The sequence below is a fragment of the Tamandua tetradactyla genome, chromosome 17 (assembly GCF_023851605.1).
Source record: "Tamandua tetradactyla isolate mTamTet1 chromosome 17, mTamTet1.pri, whole genome shotgun sequence".
NCBI lineage: Eukaryota > Metazoa > Chordata > Mammalia > Pilosa > Myrmecophagidae > Tamandua > Tamandua tetradactyla.
This window is the reverse complement of record NC_135343.1, coordinates 5299245-5319109: the sequence shown is the minus strand read 5'-3', so window position 1 is coordinate 5319109 and position 19865 is coordinate 5299245. Positions and strand designations below refer to the sequence as shown.

At 43.7% G+C, this 19865-nt stretch overlaps 1 protein-coding gene across 3 annotated transcripts in view; it reads left to right on the top strand.

The window, feature by feature from the left end:
- Positions 1-19865, top strand: part of AFF3 (ALF transcription elongation factor 3) — a 586201-nt gene that overhangs the window by 477774 nt on the left and 88562 nt on the right. For 2 of the 3 annotated variants that reach the window (XM_077133878.1, XM_077133879.1), the window contains one exon: positions 16209-16249. In XM_077133878.1, the coding sequence (XP_076989993.1) occupies positions 16209-16249 (41 nt within the window). The remainder of the gene's footprint in view (positions 1-16208; positions 16250-19865) is intronic. The other variant, XM_077133880.1, reaches the window with a different exon arrangement.

Sequence of the window (19865 nt, the reverse complement as noted above, 5' to 3'; positions counted from 1 at the left end):
CCAGCGGATGATGCTTGGCCTGTGTTTTTACTGGTCCTTTACTTCAACAGCATCTTCTGAAGTGTGCTTACTCCTCACAAGATATGTCCCACTCATATCAGACGCGGTGGTTTCAGAAACCACCTAAAATCTTCAGGTGTGTGGTCCAGATATGCATCTGGAAAGTTGTTTGTGTATTTGTTTTTTTCCAAGTCTTTTCCACATGGTGCCAGTTATCTCACTAGCACAGCTGTTCTCAGGAGACTCTCTCGGCCTGTTGCTTCTACCTGGGCAAAACCATTTGTGGGGATTCATTGTCTTTTGGCACTTGCCAAGGACATCCTGACCAGATCTGCAGCCAGCACGCTGTTTAGTGAAATGAAGACCTCTTCAAAAAGGAGACCAGATGGTTCTTAAGATGCCAGGCCACCAGACACAGTCACTCCACGCTTGAAAGTTGCAAGAGTGCCAGTGTAGACCAACGTCTCTCTGGGGAGGTCAGATTCAGTGAGTCTCCGTGAGCTTTTCTTTCAACCTGAACTTTGTTCTTAAAAGTCCAAGGAGTTGAAGGAAGAGGGTGAGATTATGAAGTACTGCGTGTGAAAGTGCTTGCTCATATATGAACTCTAAAGCACTGTTCACTTGAGAGGTAAATAAAACCAGTAATAATAGTCATAGTTGGTTCTGCTCTCTCTTATATAATTGGTTGACAAAGTAAATTATGAGACTGTTACAAACCTTATTTTACCTTCAAATAGTGCTATCTTACCTGAGTGGACCAAAAGAAAAAAAAAAAAAGGCTTAGCTGAAGCATAAAACCATATTTAGATTTTGCCTCTTCAAGCACAGGTTGCATTTTCAACAGAACTACCAAAACATCTGTTATCTTCACATTTTTTCATGCAAGAACAAAATGACATTTGTATTCCACAACTTTGGCCTTGGTTACCATTCATAATAATCAGTCAAGTACTAAGGCTAGTGGAAAATGAGTGGACACCACCAAAAGGCACTGGGCAAACTTGAAAAGGGGGATGTGACTAATCCCAGTTTTCTCCCATTGGGCCAAAGATGAGACTCATTGGTAGCTGTCCTCCTTGTGGTCCCCTTGCTCTGAGGTCTATTCCAGGAGCAGCCGGACGGCCGAGGACCAGACAAGCAGCCCACAAAGCCATGAGAGACCTTCCAGGTCTTCATCGTTGCTTTCATCTGGAGGAGAGGCTGTTCCATGAAGCTACAATTCCTGGGCATGAGGGTCTTCACGTGCCAGGAAAGCCCCTTGACCCGTTACCCAAGCGGAATCTAAATAACCAGCGAGGCTGGGCAGTGCTGAGAAGCTACATCAACAGCATTTTTGTGCAAAGCTTAAGACAATGAGAAGACGACAGCCCATAGTCCAGCCACTGTGACACATCATCCAAGCAAGACTGGGTGTTCTGAAGGACACGTCAACCCACATTTTTAGGATGTAACATTTATCAAGTCTTGGCCCAGAAGCTTTGTCAGTGACCTCTAGAAAACAGACTGGCCCATTCTAGTAACACCTGGAGGTCAAGCAGCCTTCTAGGAGGTAGGTGACCACCTCATCTGCACCAGTGGCCCAGTGCCACTGTGCACGCACCAGATTTAACTTCTCACTTCCAAAAACCAGGAATGTGACCATACTGTGGAGTATGTCCAGGCAGTTCCACCAGGGTTAGGTCTGATGGTTACTGTTCTGTGTCACTGTTCACTTTTGAAATGATAGATGTGTGGACACACACTCGTACACACAGACGTCTGGAACACAGAATTGCTTTGCCACTGTTCTGTCCCAGAATTCAAACGCCCCTGCCATCCTCAACTGGGCCCCTCCCTTCTGAGAACTTGCAGGCCAAGCTTGGCTCTTTGTGCACCATCCAGGAGCACCAGTGCATTCACCCCATTTGCGTGACCAAGACTCAGTAAACTTTGTGCTTCCTTTGCATATATAGTCTTGTCATGTTGGCACCCTGGAGATAAAAATAATTTTTCCCCAGGAGTTTCTGGCAAACTCTGAGATAAACGCTGTGCTTCTGCCTATAATGCTGTTGAGGAAAAAGAGATTAGCCTAAGAAACCTAAAATCCTTCCATTTCCCTTGCAAGCACCTCTTTAAATGATGACTTCCCTGCGTGCTCTCCGTGGGTATCCCCACAGGAAGCCTTTCCGTGTGTTTGTTAGCATTGCCAAGTCTTCCAGCATCCTCTTTGAACTGAAACTGGCAGAATTCAAAATCCCCCTGGCCCCTTTCCTTCAACCTGCAGCTGCGATCACCTACGGAGAGGCAGAGGCAGAACTGGGCTGCTTGGAGGGGCTGGTACTGACAGGGCTGCCTGGCTGCCGGCACCTAGCCTCTCAGAGCCCCTCTTTCGGTCTTCACTCTCTATTAACCTGGCTGGCACATGCTGATTCAGGTAACTGAAGGAGAGCAATAGGGGTAGACGCTTAGGAAATTGATTTACATAAGAAAAGGCAGAGCGCTAATTATAGAAGAATTGTTCCAGAATGTGGGGAAAGGAGGTGGGGATGGTAGGCTGGGGTTTTAGGGAGAGGGAAGGAGTGAAAAGGGGGGAGGTTGAGACAGCTGCCCAGCAGCTAGATACAAACCAGACTCTTTATGGGTAGTAGTCACCAAGTTGTGAGCTGGAGTTTGGGTGTTTGTTTTGTTTTTATTTGTTATATGTGCTGATTTTTTTCTACAATGAGCATGTACTACTTATGTAATTGAAAATAATAGTAAAACTTAGGGGACCTAGAATTTAAGCTTACACCCCTGAACGTCACATGCTCACACTTACAGCAGAGGTGCAGTTTGAAATCTGAGGGCTCTTGACTAGATGTTCCATCCTGTTATTCTATAACTTGCTAAAAGAAAGAAAACAAAACAGAGTTGCTATGGCTGCGAGGTGGAAAATGGAGTCGGGAGGTCATTCTGGAGGAGACTCTTACGCGGAGCGCAGCCAGAGAGCTGCTGAAGTGTGCAAGGCATAGCAACAGTGTTCCTCCAAACCCTGGAGCCGCCTGGACACCAGAAACAAGCCAGGAGATGACCATCGCAGCAGACTGTTCACCTGAGGGAAGATGGAGCATTCCACATGGCACCAACCACACACACACACACACACACACACACACACACACACACACACACACACAAAACTGTGTAATCTTTTTCTGTAAAAGCCCTTGCCTGGAAACGTCAAGACGGGACACCATTTGGGTTGTACCTCAATCTGTGCTCCCACAATGACAATTCTAAGATCCCAAATAATGCCTTTTGTGCCTTGCAGCTTAATTCGTATATATATATATATATATATATATATATCTTCGTTGACAAACTCCAGCATCTCTCCCTCCAAAGCAGCCTAAATAGTTTGAAAACAAAGCAAAATTAGAACTAAGTCCATAATTAATGGGAATTGAGTCTTGTGAACATATTTTTGAGGAGGACAAAATAGTTATGTTTGGAACAGAAAGTTAGAGACTGATAACTCACCGCCTGTCCAGCAGGGGTCATGTATTAATATTCCCTTATTTAGCTTATGCTGAAAAACAGCATAAGAATGAAAATAAATTTCTTGTAAGGAAAGAGGTTTCACACAGAGTGCCATTTTAATTTTTTTTTTTTGCATTCAAATCCTTTAGTTTCCTTCTCTTTTTTTTCTTTAAAAATGTATTTAATAAAAGCAACAATTGCAAGTTCACAGGTACAGAAATTGCAAAATGAAAAAGTGCTCCTTCCCCCAAACCTTCACCAGTAGTAACTGCTGTTAATACTTAAGTATCCTTCTAGGAATTATATATGCATTTTTTTAAGTTAAACAAATTGAGATCATACTGTACTCTGCTTTTTTCACTTAGTAGCCTATTCTGGAGCCCTTTCCATAGTAGCACATGAAGATCTACCTCCTAAGGCAGCTGCAGAAAATTCCATTTTGTGGGTACATCATGATTGATGTAACTAACTAGTCTTCCTATGTGGACATTAAGGTGTTTTCCTAATTTTTGCGGTGACCAATAGTGCTGGAGTAAGTATCTGTGTATTTGAGTAACTTTATTATGAGTTAAATCCTTAGCAGTGGAATTGCTGGATTGGACTTTTTTTTTTTTTTTTTTTTTTTGGTACCTATAGCTGAATTTAGAATGTTACATCTTTTTAGCTAACTCCTTCTACAAGGCACAGTCCTTAGACTGATCTGCTTCAATTAACCTAAAAATTCTACCAACCTAAAATGGCCCATAGATCTGCTACCCAGAGCGTTAATAAAAGTAAAGTTGTACATGTGTTCAAAGATATGAGTCACAGATACAAAATGGGAAGCAAACGTCTCCCTCCACCTCCGGCTCCCTTCCTTGTCCCCAAACTGCATAATATTCCCTTTTGTGGGTGTGCTATGATTTATTTAAACAGGTCCCTGCTCAAGGACTCTCTTGTTGTTTCGGAGTTTTTGCTTCTACCATCAGTGGCATGCGAGCATCCCTCGTACATGGATCTTTTCTGTTTCTTTTTAAATGCAATTTTACTAAGTTGTATTCACATATAACTATCCAGAGGATACACTCAGTGGTTCACAGTATCATCATATCGTTGCGAGTTCACCACAATTGATTTTTTAACATTTTAATGATTCCAGAAACAGTAAGTTTAAGCATAAAAATGAGAGTAAATAAGAACACCCAAAATTCCCCATGCCCCTACTCTCCCCTATTATTTATTTATTTTTCTCTTAAATTTCTTACTCATCTGTCCATACATTGATTGGGTAAAGGGAGTGTCCATTACAGGGTTTTCACAATCATACAGTCACACTGTAAAAGCTGTATAGTTATGCAGTCATCTCTCATGAGTCAACGTTGCAGGATTCCAGTTCAGCAGTTTCAGGCATTCCCCTCTACCTACTCCAATACACCAAAAATGGAAACAAGATATCTCTATTCTGCATAAGAATAACCTCCAGAATGACCTCTCGACTCTATTTGAAAACTCTCAACCACCAAAGCTGTATTTTGTTTCAATTCTCTTCCCCTGTTGGTTAGGAAGTCTTTCTTAATCCCATAATGCCAGGGCCAGGCTCACTCTTTGGAGTCAGGTTCCACATTGCCTGGGAGTCATGTCCCATGTAGGCGGGAGGGCAGTGAGTTCACCTGCTGAGTTGGCTTAGAGAGGCCACATCTGAGCAACAAAAGAGGTTCTCTGGGGGTGACTCTTAGGCATAATTATAAATATAAATTTGGCTTATAAATTATAAGCCCCAAAATTAAAGGCTTGCCCTATTAAATTGATAGTCCCCAATGCTTATGAGAATATCAGGTCTTCCCAAAATAGGAAAGTTTAATATTTCCACATTTTACCCAGTACCTCAAGGGAACTTAGGAAATGCTTTTTAATCATTTGCCCAGAATAATCTGGGATGTATCAGGGAATCACACTAGCCTTTACAAGCCAACAAGATCTCACTCCTTATTCAAGGTTCCATTAATTATGGTGTTTGAATAAACTGACCATACAAGTTAAATTAGATAGTGTGGCACAGAAAATACTAATTTTGCACCAAATAAACATCTCTTCCTTTGGTCTCACACAGATGTTGAAGTTTTAAAATACAATCACACAGGGGTGCAAGAGTAGCTCAGTGGTAGAATTCTCACCTGCCATGTGGGAGACCCGGGTTCGATTCCAGGTCCACACACTTCCCAAAAAACAAATAAACAAACAAATTCAACAAATGGTGCTGCAATAATGGGATATTCACATGGAAAAATAATGAAATGTGACCCCACCATACAGCATACCAAAAAAATTAGTCACAGAGATGTTGAAATTTTTAAATCTCCTGCATGGTAGGGTGGTGCCACAGTGGCTCAGTGGCAGAATTCTTGCCTGCCATGCCAGAGACCCAGGTTCAATTCCTGGAGCCTGCCCAAGCCCCCAAAAAACAAAAACAAACAAACAAAAAAATCTTCTGGAAAGGAGAGGCTAAACCTATTTAGAATTATGCCTTTACTCTTTAGTCTGACTTACCTTAGTCCTACCCAGATCAGCTTCATTCAAATCTGTAATTGAAGTCTGATCTCTTTTTCAGCTTTTTAAATAGTTACTGTATGGGATAATGTTGACTTTCATAGCTACAGAACTCTAGCTGTGAGTCTTGGGTGTCACACAGTTACCCAAAATTCCAGAGAACATCCAGGTTATACACAAAGAGCTCAACATCTCAGAATTTAGAAATAACAGTTACAGCTCAGGAATGGATATGACTGCTGTGAGAACTTACAATCTAGGAACCTTTCTAACAGACCTTCCTCTGATAAGCTGTGCTCTCAAATTCAATTCTCAGTGTTTGCACATTATCATTAGTCCATATGAGTGAGGCATTGTAATATCTGTCTTTTCATTTATGTCCTTAAGGTTCATTTACCTAGCTGTGTGCCTCACAACTTCATTCCTTCTTGCAGCTCAATATTCCATTGTATATATACACCGCAGTTCACCCTTCCATTCATCAGTCGATGTACACTTAAGCCACCTCCATTCACTGCAAGTCATGAATGCTGCTGCCTTAAACGCCAGTGTGCAAATGTCCATTCATGTCCCTGCATTCAGTTCTTCCAGGTACATACCTAATTATGAGGTTGCAGTGTCCTATGGCAACCCTATACTTAGCCTCCTGTGGAGCCACCACACTGCCCTCCAGAGGGTCTGCACCATTCACCTTCCCTACCAGTAGTGAATCGGCACATCTCTCTGCAGATGTTCTCCAGCACTTGTGTCTCTCTGTTTATTTTTATTTTTTTATTTTTTCACATGGACAGGCACCAGGAATTGAACCCGGGTCCTCTGGCATGGCAGGTGAGCATTCTTGCCTGCTGAGCCACCATGGCCTGCCCTCTCTGTTTATTTTTGAACAGTTTTATCCACAAATCATACGCTCCACTTTAAGTAAACAATCAATGGTTCCTGGTATAGTCACATAGTAGATATGTGTTCTTTCTTTAAGGAAAGAGGGTAAAAATAAAGAGTAAAAGATAAAAATAAATACCATAAGAAGAAGAAACACCACCACCATCAGGAATCCCTTAACCTCCCCTTTTTGACATTTAGCATTTGTATATTGCCTGTGTTACATTTAATAGAAGCATATTACAATCTTTCTGTTAACTATAGACCGTAGTTTGCATTGATTGTACTTTTTCCCGTTCTCAACACCTTACTCGGTTAACATTCACTTTTTTCCTCCTTCAGGTAAAAACATTCTTGTACTTGTCCATTTAATCACCGTGATTGTCCACTCTAGGTTTTGCTAAGTCCTACAGTCCCAGGCTTTATCGTCTGTCTTTCCTTCTAGTGTCATAAATGCCCCTGTCCTTCCTCTTTCAAACATATTCTCATTCAGCTTTGTTTAAATGTACTTACAATATTGAGCTACCATCAGATAGTATTGTGCTATCCAGTTCTGGACCTCTCCAGTCAATCCTGTTGAACATTCTGTACTCCTTTGGCATCTAATGCCAATCTCTGCCCTCTTTTATGTCCTGATAAGCTGTGTTCTCAACTGTAACTCTCAAAGTGCACTCATTAATGTTAGTCCCTATTAGTGAGACCATACAGTATTTGTCCTTTTGTTTCTAGCTAATTTCACTCAACATATTGTCCCTCAAAGCTCATGAACGTTGTTGTGTGCCTCATAATTCTATTCTGATATATTTTATCTTATTTTTTCTCTCTTTTTATCCTTACTGATAGTCTTTATTTCTATACTCTTCTCCAGACCTCCCTCTCCTATCTTTTCGTGTCTGCCTCTAGCACTCCCTTTAGGATTTCTTGTAGACCAGGTCTTCTGTTCACAAACTCTCTCAGTGTCTATCTGAAAGTATTTTAAACTCTCCCTCCTTTTTTGAAGGACAGTTTTGCTGGGTATAAAATTCTAGATTGGGTGGCAGTTTTTCTCCTTTAGTATTTTAAATATGTAATACCTCTGCCTTCTCACCTCCATGGCTTCTGCTGAGAAATCCGCACATAGTCTCATCAAGCTTCCCTTGAATGTGATGGATCACTTTTCTCTTACTGGCTTTCAGAATCCTCTCTTTGTCTTTGGCATTTGGCAATCTGATTAGTATCTTGGAGTAGTTCTATTCAGTTCTATTCTGTTTGGGATACACTGCACTTCTTGGATCTGTAATTGTATTTCTTTCATAATAGTTGGGAAATTTTCAGTGATAATTTCATCCAGTAGTCTTTCTTTCCCTTTTCCCTTCTCTTCTCCTTCTGGGAGACCCCTAACGCATACATTTGTGCACTTCCTGTTGTCATTCAGCTCCCTGTGACCCTGCTTATATTTTTGCATTGTTACCTATCTGTTCTTTTGTATGTAGGAATTTTAGAGGTTCTGTCTGCTAGCTCACTAAACCTTTCTTCTGCCTCTTCAAATCTGCTGTTGTAGGTCTCCACTGTGGTTTTTATCTCTTCTTTTGTGCCTTTCATTCCTGTAAGCTTTGCCATTTGTTTTCTCAAGCTATTGATTTTTGAATTGATATAGAAGATGTGTTTGGACATCTTTAATTAGTTTCAACTCTTATATCCCATTTGAGGTGTTAGTTTGATCTTTTGACGGAGCCACATCTTTGTGCTTCTTAGAATGCCTCATCATTTTTTGCTGATGTTGAGGCATCAGATTTCATTGATTGGTTTATTCTCTTTTACCTGGAATTTTCTTGTTGGTTGGCTTTGTTCTATGTTCTTTGGAGTTCATTTCAGCTTATTCTAGACCTCTAGCACAGCTTCTCTTGAACTGCTTAGAATTTTTCAGCTCTTGTTTTTCTGTTTCTTGCTCTGCCTATACGGATCCTATTTTTGAGAAGGGTCTTCCCAGATATGATCAACCCCAATCATAATTTTCCAGGCAAGGAAGGCCCAGGTCTTAGGAAGAGGGTGTAATCAGTATCAAGTTTCCTTGAAGATGAGATCTAACAGATTGTCTGACTTTCCTAGGGAGCCTCTAAACTGTGCTTTTCCTGTCCTGCCCAGCAGGTGGCGCTGTTTAGTCCACAGAGCCCCACCTGGGTAGAGTGGTGTGGCGCCTTCAGTTCTCAGCCTGCCAGGGGCGTGGTTGAGACAGAGGCTGGGTGGGAGGTGGGCTCCAGCTGTTTCTGATGCCCAGCCCCTGGGGTCTGAGTTCTCTGAATGAGGGCCACCACCTGAGCTAGGCTCCACCCCCACCACCCCCTTTTGGGGATGATTCCATTTGGAGGCAAGGCCCCCAAATCAGTCAGGACCCAAATTGATGTTGTTTGGTTGTTGTTGTTTGGAGATGTTGTTATTCGGAAAAACTTCATCTGATGTGTCAACCCACATCACCACTTTCATAGGCTATAGTAGGTGCTCAGTAAGTGTTTGTTATTGTCCTTATCGAATTTCTTGTAGACAAGCAAATCTAAGCAATCTAGCCTGGAAAAAGTAGTCAGATATTCTACAAAGAGAAAACTATTCTAATTTGGAAAAAGGGAAAATAATGTTTATATATTATTTTAGAATTTAAGAATTAAGAAAAAAATGTATTTCAACAAAACACTTGGATCAGAGCCACTGGCCGATATTATTTGTCATCTCTAGAAGTTACCTCTTCACAGCTGACTGGAGAATCACTCGAGGAGTATTGTCAGTTTTCAGTAAGCACTTTCTGATGGAGGAAGTTGAGGGTGCAATAGTAAAATTCTCACAAAGTAGATGGCAGATTCTAAGAACAGAATCCATTCTAACCCATATTTCAGACTAGTAGTTCAGAGAGAAGAAGATCAATGAAAACTTGAATAGTCAAGGAACACTTAGTAAAAAGGATGAACTGGACCTCAGTGTTGGTGGAATCTACAGAGATGGAGGAACAGTTGAAAACCACATAAGCATTGGTTTGACTTAAAGACACACCACGGTTTAGAGTGATTTGTCCTCTGCTTACCCTGGTCAGCCATTTGCTTTTTTTATTGACAAGTTCTTCCATCCCTGAAATGCTGCCTTCTCACCAAGATCTTATTCCGTATGGATTTCACAGACGGCATGTGGGATTCACACAGAGCAGTCTTTATTGGAGAGAACATGCAACCTGGTTTGCCTAGCAAAGCCCAGGTTTTCTTCTGTTCTCCCATCTAGTTCACTTTCCTCTTTTATTCGCAGACATGTTCTTATTTGGATGATAAATTATGTGGCCGCCTCTGACTCTGCCTGGCCCTGGAGAGAGCAGAATAAGCTCAGAGTCCACCGAGTGAAATGCACTCTAGACAGCATGTCCAGAGGCCTGAAAGTGAAAAGTACCTATAATTACTGAGGGGGGAAAATGAGGAGTAAGAAGCTTTTCTCTGTCCTGCAAATACCACAGAATGAGTTGGAAAGCACCAGATGGAAGCACACAAGATGAGAGGTTAAAAGACCCATCAGCTAGGACTAAAATGAAGAACAACGGCATAAAAGTTAAGCTCACGACACCTACAATGTGTTAATAGATACGTAAAGAAATCAAACAGTGAAATAAATTGATCAATACATTTATTAATTTAGAAAAAAATGAAACCTTGCTGTACAAAATTTCACAACCTGCTTGGGTAACAGCAAACACAAATGAAATAAGAGTAGCTCTAGTGGCATTCATGCAAATAGAGGTGCCTGGATGCCAGCCACCAGCTAGTGAAACAAAAGTGATTAGAATCACTGCTGCAGAGACAACTCCAAGTAGAATGAGCTTGAGTCTGTTAATGCTAACGATGGAGCCACAGCTAGGATGGAAAAACAGAGATGTATTTTAACTAGTTGAATTCTAAATCGTCTTCTTTTAGAAAGACAGCAAAATGCAGATCAGAAGCCTCAAGTCATATATCTTCTCTCCATGACTCCATGCTTGTGTCTGTAACTACCCACCCAACATCTGCACTTTAACATCCCGTGGGCAACTTGAATGAGAACACACCCAAACCGAACTCTCCTCTGCCCCCACTCCGCACCAATCGTGTCCGTCGTAATCATTGGCTCTTCATTTATACCAGGTGCTCAAGCCAGAAACCTGGGGCCATTCCTGAGTCCTCCCCTGGCCTGTTGCATCCCAGCCAACCCCTGGTTCCTGTCAACTCCACCTTCAAAATGATATATAAACTCCCTCCTTCTCCACTGCTGCATGTGCATCTCCTCTTGCCCAGATTACTGCAGTAAACTTTAACCTGGACCCTCCCTGCCCATATCCACTTACCACACAGAAGCCAGAGCCATCGCTGAAACATGTGGGCCATGGCACCTCACAGCCTACTCTTTTTCCTTTCAGCTTTTCATTTGAGATGATTATAGATCCACAGGAGATTGGGAAGATATCCCATAGGCCCTTCCCTCCCCCCCCCCCCCCACCAATGTAGACCCTTCACCAACTCCTTACTGCCCTGAGAATAAAATCCCAAATCCTGCACGTGGCCTGCAGAGCCCTGTGAGGATGGCCCACCCCTGTGTCCTGCTGTCCCCCCACTCCCGTGGTGTGCTGAGCTGCAGCCACGACAGGTGGCTACCCCGACTTTCAGTTTGTCGAGTGCAGCTGGGATCTAGGTCTGCCAGGAACTGTTTCTCTTGCCTGGAACCCACCCTTCCCCACCCAAACCCCATTCCTCTGGCTGGAGAGCTCTTCTTACCACTGAGGGCTTCCTTGGAGCTGCCTCCTTGACCATCGCTTCTGGAGGAGCCCCCCTGCATTCTCCCATCTCTCAGCACCCCCCTTCTCAGGCATAGCCCTTAGAATTGAGGACACCCTGCATGTACCTAACCTCACCTCCCAGCTCTAACTGCATCGAGCCATGAGGCACTCCCGATGGGATTGCCTGGCTGTGCAGGTATCCGCTCTGTCCATCGAGTAAGAAAATGGAGGGCTCTTGGGTTCCTCTGAGTTCCAGCCTCTCTCCTCTGTTTTCCTCCCTGCTCCGTATCCATGAACTTCTCTAAGCACAACCTAGTTACACTATGGACATTTCATTTCCTCTGATTCCCCTTCGCTAGCAGGTCGTGGCACGTGACCCTTCTGTAATCAGCACTGGCAGTTTGTTTAGTACACACTGAAAGTCTACGGTTATGGCCCCAAGCACCAGTCCGGACGGAGAAAAGATGTCATCTCCCAAGGAGAGCCTGGAAAACGACTGTTTCTGGCTGAGCACTCACTTATCTCCTCTCAGACGAGGGCTCCAGCGTCAGCTGTGAAGGAGTAATGAGCCCGGGGTGGGCCCATGAAGGAATCTCTTAACCCCCCACCCTGTTTTTCTGAAACATGAATAAAAGGGAGGTTGTGAGGAAGGGATGACGAGAGGTTTATGAAGAGAAAAATGTGATTGCTAGAACATACCACTACTGAAAGAATGAAATTGGGCAATTCATCTAGTTTACTATGAGTAGTTTCTCAGACTTCATGAGTCACCCAAGTAATATTTTTCTTTGCTATTTAATTCTGATGTCTATTAATTTTATTGTTTTCCAACAGCAAAGTAAAATAGTGTACACACACCAATTCCATTTGTTTTTTAGAGTGGAGGTCGTCAAAAATTCTCGTGGTCTTCGCTTTGGTATATGACATTCAATGTTACTCTAATGCTGAAGCTGTTTTCAACATTTAGCATAGGCTCGTCTCCTGTCTTGATGGACAATTTGTCCTCTGTAAAGTTTGTAATGACACAGAGTAAATGCAAGCTAAATAGCACAATCAAAATCAGGTATTAAAAAATAGTAGCACAGACAAAGGGTGGCGCCAAGTCCTGCAGTGCTGAGTTAGTGATGCTGTGCCCCAGGTGGGTAGATCGGAGGAGGGAGGAGTTGCCGGACATCTCTCGGTGGCCGCTGGGGCACCTGGCTGCTAAGCGGAGAAGGTGCTTTATGTCCCAGCCCCCCATCAGGCTGTTAAGCTGAAAGCAGCCCCTGCCCCAGGCTTCAGACCCAGCTGATGCTAGAGGATACGCCCGCCATCCGACCTCTGGCGTTGTTCTTTGCAGGACTGCCACCAGGAACGGGTCAATCTCTAGGCATTTTGGTGGAGAGACCAAGTTTCTTGTATTTTATTTATTTGTTTATTTCGATTTGTTTTTTACATCATTTTCTGACAGGCTACATATATCACCAAGCACTGCGTTTTCCTGTCACGAAAGTCGGCGGGCTGTACTTGGAGGCAGGAGACAAAAGAGGCAGTAGATTTTTCAAATGTTGACAGCCCCAGTCTAGTTCCATGGCTTGGAGGAAACTCGGAAGCAGTGTGAGAGGTTTCTGTTTAACTTGTAGTCACGTGTTTCCTGGTTTTTGTTATTCCAGGAAGAGCCCATCTCGGATGCTTCATGCTGAGACAATGTCAATAGACCATAATAATAACGCAGCCCACCTTTCTAGGCTGTAGTTCAGAATACTCATGTTCATCCAAACAGAGTCAGGAGTAAGTTAAGTTCTTTTCAAGCATAGCTGCCAAAAATGAAAACTGTCTTGCAGGGTGCTAAGAGACACACCTGGGCCATTCGTGGCCGCTTGTCCCTGCTGGTGCCTCCTGCGGACAGGCTCCCGGGCTGGCTCCAGGAGTGTACAGCGGACCCAGTGAGGCGAGGGGAAGGTCGCCTCCTGTGAGGTGACTCATGGGCTCCTGGCTACCAGATCTTCCCCAAGCTTCTCCCCCTTTTCTGCTGCCTCATTCTCCTGCCCCAGGTGTCCTGAGCTAGAGAAGACCTGTGAGGATACTCCTTTCCTCTCCTGAAGTCATTAAGCAGAACTGGAAAACCAGGACCTTGGAGCCTTAATTCGCTGGAACCCAAGGAACCAGGAAGGGGCAGTAACCCCTTGGATTGTCCAGAATGGCCTGTACAGTAACTGGCCAGCTCCCTCGGCATGTCATTCAGAGAAGGAGCGGGCAGCTGGGAAACTGAGATGCAGCTGAGGAGTGGACTCCAGGCCCATAATAAATTAATGACAGACCTGTCCCAGAACGCAAGACTCACTTTCCAGTTCAAAAGGTGTTGTGTCCTTTCCTAGATCAGTGTGGTTGTGTCACTTGTGGGAATTATCTGTGCTCGTCTTCTCGTTTCCTCTTTAGCTGCTTTGGCCAGGCCCAGAAGCTGCGGTGGTCTGTGTCACGCCTCTTGGCTCTGCCTCTTCCTCCCGCTGTGCCTCATGCTTCTCTCAGAGGTACTATTGACATGTGAAGGGACATTTCCTTTTGTGCAGGACCATCTGCTGCTTGAAGGGCTCTAAGTCTCACTGATAATCCCTAGAAACACCTCTACTCGGTTCCAGAGTGTTCCTGGGATCGGGAGTCAGTTTTGTGCTCAGTGTTCTTTTCTGAGCCAGGAGCGATTGGGAGTCAGGAATGAGAGGTGCAGTCACGCTACATCAGGAGCCATTGCTCAGGCCACGAAAAGAACTTTGCGTTCAGGCCATGGTGGCTCAGCAGGCAGAGTTCTCACCTGCCGTGCGGGAGAGCTGGGTTCAATTCCTGGTGCCTGCCCATGCAAATAATAATAATAATAAGATAAAAAGACCTTTGCTTTAACCAACTTCTAGTCCAGTGCCACCAAAACTTCTTCTCCCTTGATTGACTTCAGAATTCTGCTCGAACTCCAATGGCAAGTATTCCCTAAATGATTCGTTCATTTAGCATTTACTCAGCAGGGGGTTATTGAGCATGTACTACGGTCCAGACATTGGTGGGAGAGAGTATCCCACCCATCCTACTAGTCACCACTGCCAGCTACACCTGCCGAACACTGTTCTACCTGAATCTTTTTATTTTCATGTTATTTCACAAGTATCCTCAAGTCATCCCAAAGCCTCTCTTCTGACATCTCACCTAGGGATTGACCTTCTCCAAAGCAATGGCTAGTCCTTCTCCTTTTAATTTTCTCCTTCCTGGAGCCCAGCACAACACTGTCCACATAGTAGGAACTCCATAAATGTTGAAATGATTGACTGATTCAGGGACATGGCACTGCCCTGTCGAGGATGCACTCAGGTTTCGTGTTTCCTAATCTGAAGAAGATTCTGGGTATTTTGTCTCTAAATGTGATGAAGAATGGTGTGAGAAGTATTTTTGTGTCTCTGGTAAACGGTAAACTTGATGTGTGGTGTGCAAAGTGGAAAGAGACCACATGTACTCTTTGTTCCCTTAAGGAACCCAGGGCAAGCCTGGGTTTTAGGTCTAAAAGGTCCTGCTTTGGTCTCTGCCATCTTGTGACTTCAGGGATAGAGAACTGAGCATGCCCTCTTCCACCTTCCTGACCCTAACAGTGTCCAGCAAGAAAAGACAAATGGAAGAGAACATAGAGTAGAGAAGAATAGAGTGGAGAAAGGAAACTGAGCACAAAGTAGGAGGGTGTGATGGAGAAATGGAGGGAGGGGCTTTCTTTTATTATTATTATTTTAGCTTTTATTATGGGAGATTTCAAAAACACACAACAATGGCCAACGTAATAACCGCCCCCCCCGCCCCCACCCCCACCCCCGGGTTCTCAACACCTCGCTTCAACAGACATCAGCTCACGGCCCTCTTGTTTCATTTCTGTGTCCACCCCTCCCCTCCCCACTACCCACAACTATGTTATTTTAAAGGAAATCCCAGCAACATCTAATTTTGTCCATAAGTATTTCAACATGATTCTCAAAAAGACTTTCAAAAATGAGCGCATTATCATTACTCTATTCAAACCAATCAATCCCTTAACATCATCAGATTTCCAGTTGGTGTTCAAATTTCCAGTTGTGGAAACTTTTTCAACAAATCTGAAAACCAGGTCCGAAATTGCACCTTCATTGGGAAAGAAGCTGCGCAGGAACCAAGATAGACTTTTTTTCTTACTAGAAAGTAGAAGAAAGCAATGGTAAAGGTGATTCCAGGTTGTAAAAACCAAGTCCATCTGTGTCTGCTCAGTTTCCTGAGCTACCTCAGCCATCACCTGAGCCCAGGGCTTCGGGCACCCCTCCCCCACCCCCTGTCCCTCCCCCTCCCCTCCCTGGCTCTGGTGCCAGGTGTTCACTGCCCAGTCTCCGGTGAACTCCTCAGGAAGCTTCATTTCATAACACGCTGCGGGTCTCTACGATGTGGCCAGTAGTTTACAGTCTGGCCACGTGACAAAAATGCGTGTAACATGGCTTTTTAAAAAGTGTTGATTGACCACATAATTTAAAAGTCAGAATATTAAATAAACACCTCTGCCCTTTTTTTCCAGCAGGCAGCCCAGAGAACTGCTCTCCGCGCTCTCTCTGACAGGTACATTTTGTCATTTTTATGAACTATAAATTGCTTTATGAAACGTTGAGCCGTATTTATTGTGGCATATAATTCATAATCAGATTTCGTCCCTAAAGTATCTGGGAACTGGGATGTTAAACATTTTGCATGCTTGGATGTGTCATGCATGTGTGGAGTTTATTACCGCAGAAATAGCATTGTTGTATTTCATATAAAGTATGAAGAATTCCTTGTTGTGCTATGAAACGAGAGACAAGAAACTTAGAGGAAAAACCCTGAATGACACAGTAAATTCTGAACTTTGGAATTGGCTGAGGTCTAAGCTCATTTTTCAGCAATAAGTACTTCATTTATTTTGAGATGTGTCTTCAGACTCCGTATCATTTCACTGGGAGCGATCCGACTTTCGATGAGATTCTCTCTGGAGGTGCTCTGTGCATAGAGCCCAGCGACTCACTCGTGACCCTGCCTGGCTGGCTTTGGCTCGACTCTTCTGACTTGTGTTACTGAGTGAGATCTGCAACCCTCGTCCAAATACACGTCGAGCTGCATTTCACATCCTGCTTTGCCTAACTAAAAAGCTGTATAAAGATCGCTGACTTGGATATATGCAGTTACTTTCTAGAAAAGACCAGACCCTTTTTTGTTCTGGCTTGTTTTTGTTTCTTTGCCGACGAAGGTTGGTGTAGGTGTGCGTGCGTGCGTGTGCATTGCAGAGCTGCCCACAAGTAAGGTGCGTGTTAGGAGCAGCTGGGGGAGAAGCTCGCCTTGCCGGGGCTGGCAGCCCGCCCAACCCCCGCACCATCCAGCCAGCCTTCACCCCCTCGCTCCTTTCCAGTTCTTTCGTGTGTACGGAATGAGCAATAATTGACTGTGTAAGCCGGCTCAGTTCAGTGCTTCTCCAAGATAAAACCTGTCACTTAGACGGAATTATCTGGTGTGCATGGGTGAAAAGCATTTTCTCTCTGGTGGCAGGCTGAGCCAAGTGTTTTCATATCAATTGAAAACTTTCCCCGCGACACCCGCACACTCCTGCATGCTGCGAGAGTGGCTGTCACGTGGTCTGGAACCGCTTCTGGGATTTTTCACTGTCTCTGATAAGTGTACTGCTTCTGAGTCTGTTGGCGCAGGGAGGTGGAGGGGCTCTGGATCAAAACCCATCCACAACCTGACACATATATATTTCTTATTTCTTATATTCTTATTTTCCTGTGACTTCTTTTCTTAAGTAATTCCTCCAACAAAATGCACCAAAAAACGAAGGGAAGGCTCTCAGTTTAAAATATACCGCCATTGCTGATGGGTAGTAGGTGTCTTTTTGGGGTGATTTTAGAACACATGAAAAGGTTCTAAAATTAGATTATGATCATGGTTGCATGACTCTGTAAATATACTAAAACTTACTGAGTGGTGCACTTTAAGTGGGTGAGCATTATAGTGTGTGTATACATTGTATCTCATTGAAGCTGTTTTCGGTAATGTTGTAATGATCTGTAGCAGAATAGATCAAAACCTGTTTTAGTAAATCGCTGTTGCAGATACAAGCACAAGTTGTCAGAAACTAGAACCCATACATTCTAAGGCTTCTTCCCCAGAGGCACCTGGCTCCATCCTCTGAAGAGGATGCATGGATTTCCATGAGGGAGAATGCTATCCCCTTGACTTTTTTCTGTCTCTGAAACCCCTCATCAAGCCCCATCGTTGGCCAGTGAGGTAGTGCCATACCCCTGTGGCTCAGGTCAAGGTTAAGTGCAGTGCCATGAGGAAAAGGTCTTTTCCCTACCCAGAATGAAGGCTCCCACTGTAGCTACACTTCTTTGTGGATTACTTTATCTTCAGACATCACAGGGCATTTTTCCTTTAAATCCATCAGCTGTTTTGTTTCAGAACTGAGGGAACTCTGTTCACAAAAAGATTTCAAAATAATGAGTTGACTTTATCATGCTAGTCTAATGCCATTGTGTAAAGCTACCTGCTCTGAGCTTTTTCTCGCCTGTGTTTTCCACTAATTCAGGACCACAGGAGTAATTTCCCTAAATGAGAAACATTTATAATCATTTGAAGAATCAATTTAAAACTCTACTCTCCAAAACAGGACTAAAAAAAAACCTACTGAATTAATCTAGGAAATGCTAACTGATCATGTGACACATGTCATGTTCTAACACATTACTTATTGCTTTGAATGAGTCAATATGTTCTGGAAAAATGGTCACCATGACTCTGGGTCACATTGCATGACCAGCCAATTTTCTATGTCAGAGGAAGGTTGAGGGCGGGAGTGGAAGGAGCCAAACCATTCTTGTTTCCTAAATTATTTTGTTTTCAGCCTATTTATCACCTCTTGATATAAAATTCCATAAACATTAAGCAGCACTTTCATTTTTCTCCTTTAAAAAAAAAAGCCTCTTCCAGACCTCAGAAGTGCTTTTGAGCCCTGCTGTCCCGGGGTTAGACGGGAGAGCATATGCTCGGTACAGCCCTGTCACCAGGGACTTCTCAGCTCAGGGCACATCTCTCCCGGTCTCACCTTCCTTCAGGGCCTTGGCATCTGTTTTAATTTGGTGAAGCTGCTGGAATGCAATATGCCAGAAACACAATGCCTTTTTTTTTTTTCGCATGGGCAGGCACCGGGAATTGAACCTGGGTCTCTGGTATGGCAGGTGAGAACTCTGCCTGCTGCGCCACCATCGCCCACCTGACCACGGCTTTTAAAAGGGAATTTATTAAGTTGCAATTTTACAGTTCTAAGTCTGGGAAAATGTCCAGAAGAAGGTACCAACAAGAGGTTACCTTCACCAGTAAGCACAGTTACCTTCACTCAAGAAAGGCTGATGCCATCCAGAACACCTCTCTCAGCTGGGAAGGCGCATGGTGACCTCTGCTGGCCTTCTCTCCTTATCTCATAAGGGCTTCCCCAGGGGCATTTTCCTTCTACATCTCCAAAGTTCTCTGGCTCTGTCGGCTCTGTTGGTTCTGAGCTTTTTCCAAAATGATTCCCTCTTAAAAGGCTCCAGTAAGCAACTGCACCTTGAATGGGTGGAGACACATCTCCATGGAAACAGTCAAAAAGGTCTCACCCAGCAATACTGAGTGATGATTAAAGAACATGGCTCTTCCAAGGTCCACGATGGTTTCAAACCAGCACACCATCCTTTCAAGTCTCCTCCTCTGTGGGATCAGCTCACTGCCATTTAGCTTTGCAACTGCCTTGAGTAACTCATGAGCACAAGAAAGGGTTATCCAAGGGCAGATCCATGTTTTGTTTCAAGATGTGCAACTTGATGATGAAACGGAGTTCTGTGGACTTTGTGGGTGATGTGGGGTGTGAATTCACATTGTAAAAAGCCAGGTGAGATTGCTGGTTTCCCATAAGAAAGCCCATCTTACAGGATTTGATACCTGACCTAATGAAAGGAGTTATGTTGGAGGTTGACAAATGGCCAGACGCCCTTTTATCTTGAATATCTTTTAATTTCCCTAAAGTTTCCTGGTCTATTCTCTAAATAGGTATCATAGCAAAAAGCCGGCAGTTAAGACACTAGGCTTTAAAGTTCACTGAGTCTTCTGTAGTCCATATGCAACCTTGGTAAATTAAAGCTATGATATTTCCATTACCAAAATTAAATTCACC